The sequence below is a fragment of the Lotus japonicus genome, chromosome 2 (genome assembly GCF_012489685.1).
Source record: "Lotus japonicus ecotype B-129 chromosome 2, LjGifu_v1.2".
Lineage (NCBI taxonomy): Eukaryota > Viridiplantae > Streptophyta > Magnoliopsida > Fabales > Fabaceae > Lotus > Lotus japonicus.
In genome coordinates, this window is record NC_080042.1 from 2656744 (window position 1) to 2661134 (window position 4391).

At 37.3% G+C, this 4391-nt stretch overlaps 1 protein-coding gene across 1 annotated transcript; it reads left to right on the plus strand.

Moving 5' to 3' along the window:
* The first annotated feature begins 1613 nt into the window (after positions 1–1613).
* Positions 1614–4044, plus strand: LOC130735906 (F-box/kelch-repeat protein At3g23880-like). The gene is made up of 4 exons (XM_057587778.1): positions 1614–2286; positions 3024–3071; positions 3353–3442; positions 3920–4044. Exons 1-4 carry the CDS (start codon positions 1614–1616, stop codon positions 4042–4044), a joined length of 936 nt encoding a protein of 311 aa, XP_057443761.1.
* Positions 4045–4391: the final 347 nt, after the last annotated feature.

A 4391-nucleotide genomic window follows, 5' to 3' on the forward strand; every position in this document is an offset into this window, starting at 1 on the left:
GAAATTAAGAACATAAATCCAGTAGCCCAAACAAGATGTCCAAATAAAAACAGCTCTTGGTAAATTTACCAAAGACGAAAATGATTTATTTGATATTATGAATGACTGGTTACGTCGGGATCGTTTCGTTTTTGTGTATTTTAAAGGACACATGTATTTTTCTAGTTGGTTCTTTCTTACTATTTTCCACGTGTGCATCCTTCATTGGTCCAAATTAAATGTAAGAAGGATAGATTTCCTTGTTGATTCATTAATCTGAAGTTGAGTATATATATACAAAGTATTCCTTAATTTTAGGAACATGTTTCTTAATTTCATGAAGGAATTCAGGAGGGAAAGGTGGAGGGATTTGAGGAAATTGGTATTTTATCACACCCCACAGTCAAAGCGGGAGGTTCACGGACACTTATGCGTGGCGCTATTTACCCAAAAATTAATGTTCATATCTTCCTCCTTCATGAAACTTCTTCTTCAACTCCCAACGCCGCTAATCCTATCCCAAGCAGCGCACCCCTAAAATCCAAGTGGCAAAGTTTAATCAACAAATCCAAGTGACACAATTTCATCAACGTGTGCATATATAGTTTCATCAACAAATCCAAGCAGCACACCCGTAAAATCCAAGTGACACAATTTCTCTTTGAGTCAAGCATATATATTTGTGATCTGCTAAATTTTACATTGCCTTTGCTGCAATGGACTTGCACTTAATAAATTAATCTCATCTACATGTTCTAAATCTCCCCTTATGTTCTCATACTGTTTTGAATCATAAGAGCAACCTCAATTAAGCGCTTTACATAAAAACATAATAAAGCAATGGGCGGAGAATGTGATCAGCTTACAAGCGGCGATGCAACGTGATTAGGTTAGGGGAGATTCAAAATGCGATTTTTTTTGTTTAGGGACATATTTCATCATTCGTTTAAAGTGAGAGACCAGCTTAATATTATTTTGGTGGGTTGAAAATGCAAATATGGTATTATCACATCTCCAAATTTTATTTTATTTGTAATCAAGATATCACGTTTTCGATGAAAAATTATGTTTTCCAAAAAATAATAAATAACCTGGTTTGTTTGTTGATTTGTTTCTGTAAACCTGGTTTGTTTGAAGAAAGAAAAAGTATGGTAATGAAAGCCGAGAAGAAACGACGTGATGAGGATGAGGGGCTATTTATTCCTGAAGAAATCGTGATGGAGATCCTCTCACGTCTCCCAGTGAAATCGCTGATGCAGTTGAAGTTGGTGTCGAAATCATTCAATTCTCTCATCAACAAACTTGAACTCATAATGAATATCCTGTCACGTCTTCCGGTCAAATCTCTTATGCGGTTTAAGTTGGTGTCCAAATCATTCAACTCTCTTATCTCCGACAACCACTTTGCCTACAAGTTTCACCTTCCATTCTCCGCTCGAAACACCAACCCGCCAGTAATATTCTGGCAGTTACGTGAAGCAGTTGCTGACATCCCACATGCTGACATCTCGATTTTGCATGTCAAATCCTAGCTCAAAAACCCTCTTACTCTTACCTCCGAATTGGAGACCTTAAGCTCCAATTGGAAACATCCCTACACGCCAATAGGCTCCTGCAATGGCTTGGTTTGCTTGATGGGAACTCATGAACAATTTTTGTGGATTTGTTTCTGGAATCCTGCCACGAGATCTACATCTCAAAAGTCGTTCAAATTAGAACAACAGTACGAGCATAACACTTATTTCTATCTCTGGATTGGCATAGGCTTTGGCTATGATCATGTTAGTGACACTTACAAGGTGTTATTCCTCGGGAAAAATCACAAGGGCTTTGTGTTTAACATGGGTGACACTTATTGGAGACACGTTGTTTCATCTATCCCTCCCGATCTGGCCAATTCACCAAATGCGGACATAATTGGAGTTTACTTCAACGGGACTCTCAACTGGGTAGCCCATGAGGACCCGTTTCATTGTGATGCCACGATTCTTTCCTTTGATTTGAATAAGGAAGAGTTTGTGAGGTTCTTGTTGCCAACTATATCCTGCTGGGATAACAGAACTGAAGCACATGTTGGAGTTTTGGGTGAATGTCTGTGTGTTTCTATCTTTAAACGTGAATTTTTTAGCATTTGGCAGATGAAGGAGTTTGGAATTGATAAGTCTTGGACTAAATTGCTCAATTTGAATAATGTGAATGAATTACTAGACCATGACTTGCCGACTCCCCTTGACTTTCCACTATACATGTTTGACAATGGTGATTTCCTCGTGCGCCTAGAAGACAACTTCTACATGCTCATCAATGGCAATGACGTGAGAGATCAGAGACTGAATCCTCTTCTATTTTCGGATTATTTGAGTTTAGACTTTGCCACGGTTTTTTGTGAAAGCTTGATTTTACCCTATTGAAATTAAGTATACATGCTCTGATTTGAAGTTAAGTTTTTAATATATTGTACTTTCATTTGATTTTTGTCATCGGATTTTAATATTAAATTATTATTTTTTTAATTAGTCCATTGTGAATTCGTTAATCTGAACTCCTTACGGCACGTGAATCTCTCTGCGGTCTGCTGCTAGCAGGGCACCTTGTAAATTATTTCAGAAAATTGATAGTTATGTTAACATTAGCAGCTGTAGATATCATCACCACAACTAATTCTGTCTAGTGCCTTATGTAGAAAGAGACTTGGCAAATGACAACTGATAATGAATACTATGGTGAAGTCTTAATGTTCACACCAATGTGTAAATTACACAAAATCCAAAACCAATGTGCAGTTAAATGTAACCATGATGATATGAATTAAGACTTTCTAACAGAAATTTCTCCAAAATAGTTCTGTTTGAATTTCCCTCTCTTTACAAGTTTGATGCAAAAATTCACTCTGTCCATTTGAAAGATTAAGAAGACTATTTGGATAGCAGGTTGTTGCCTGCACTTAGCCTGGTGAATGGTGCATTCATTTTGTTTCAGATCACTAAGAAATATGATGTTTATATTTACTGGTGTAATGCTTTTGTTTGGTATTCCTTATATAGATAGATACATTCATTCTTTACAGAAAGCAATTGTTGTAACTGCGAAAGGTATTTCCAAGTGTAATAAAATTAAAATCATTTCAGATGAAACCTTGTGTATTAAATAGAGATGCAACTACTGATCCATATTGAGTGTACCCGCTCCCATCTCTGGCTAGCCTCCTTTGGAAAAGCTTTTAAAGCTTGAACAAGTGCTCTTTCTTGCACTGCAGACCACTTGTCTTGTTCTGGACTAGAGGAAGAAACTCATTTGCAGCGGTAGAGTTATGATCATCTGTACTTTTGCTTTGACAATCTTAATTCCAAGTTAATTTTTGTTGAGGATGCAGCACTATTTTCAGGCATTCCAGTCCCAGGATCTGTTGGTGCCCCTTCCACTTCCTCTCTGGTTGTTAGCAGAGATGCAATTGACGCGGCAGGTAAAAGCATCAAAAGCTTTGGATAAATCAGGCTTCGGGAGGAGAACGGTTTTAGTTGCCTTCATATATAATTTCTTCAACTGATCTTCCAGTGCCAATGTATTCTGAGATAACTTCATACATAGTAAATACGCTTTGATGGTCACTATGACCATTGGAACATGCTCATGGAGAACTTCTTGAGGTCTTCTTGCATGGAGAACTTGCAGAACAGGTATTCGTTGATCAACCTCCTAGTTATATTAAGGTTGGAAATGAACACAAAGTCTATTAGTTAAAGAAAGCCTTGTATGGACTAAAACAAGCTCCAAGAGCTTAAGAAATGTCCATATGAACACACACCTTTTGTTAGAATTGGTGATGGAGGAAAATTGTTGATTGTGTGTTTATATGTTGACGATCTAATCTACACTGGAAATGATGGTGTGATGTTTGAAAATTTTAAGAAGTTCATGATGCTTGAATTTGATATGCCAGACCTTGGAAAATTGCATTATTTTTTGGATATTGAAGTAGTGCAATCAGCTGCCGGAATTTCTATTTCTCAAAAGAAATATGTTAAGGAAATTCTGGACAACTTTGAAAGGATTGCAATCCAGTAGCCACTCCTATGGATGTTGGTTTGAAACCTGTCAAAGAATCTGGTGGAAAAAGGATAGACAGTACTCTTTACAAGCAAATTGTGGGATGTTTAATGAACTTGACAGCAACAAGGCCAGACATAATGAATGCCGTAAGTATGATAAGCAGGTACGCGGAGAGTCCAGAAGAGATACATCTACTTGCTACCAAAAGAATTCTTCGGTACTTGAAAGGAACCATTGAACACTACTAGAAAAACTACTTTTCACATCGGGTATTTTTGAGTTTTTACATCGGTTTTCGTCCGATGTAAACAAAGGTGATGTGGTATCTCCTCACCTTTTCACATCGGGTTTGTAATCGATGT

Excerpts from the sequence above, each read along its gene's own strand:
- LOC130735906 (XM_057587778.1), top strand. The coding sequence starts at position 1,614 with ATGGGAACTCATGAACAATTTTTGTGGATTTGTTTCTGGAATCCTGCC. Across the intron at positions 2,287-3,023 it reads CTTCTACATGCTCATCAATG|ATAGATACATTCATTCTTTA; the intron begins GCAATGACGTGA and ends TTCCTTATATAG. Across the intron at positions 3,072-3,352 it reads AATTGTTGTAACTGCGAAAG|CACTATTTTCAGGCATTCCA; the intron begins GTATTTCCAAGT and ends TTGAGGATGCAG.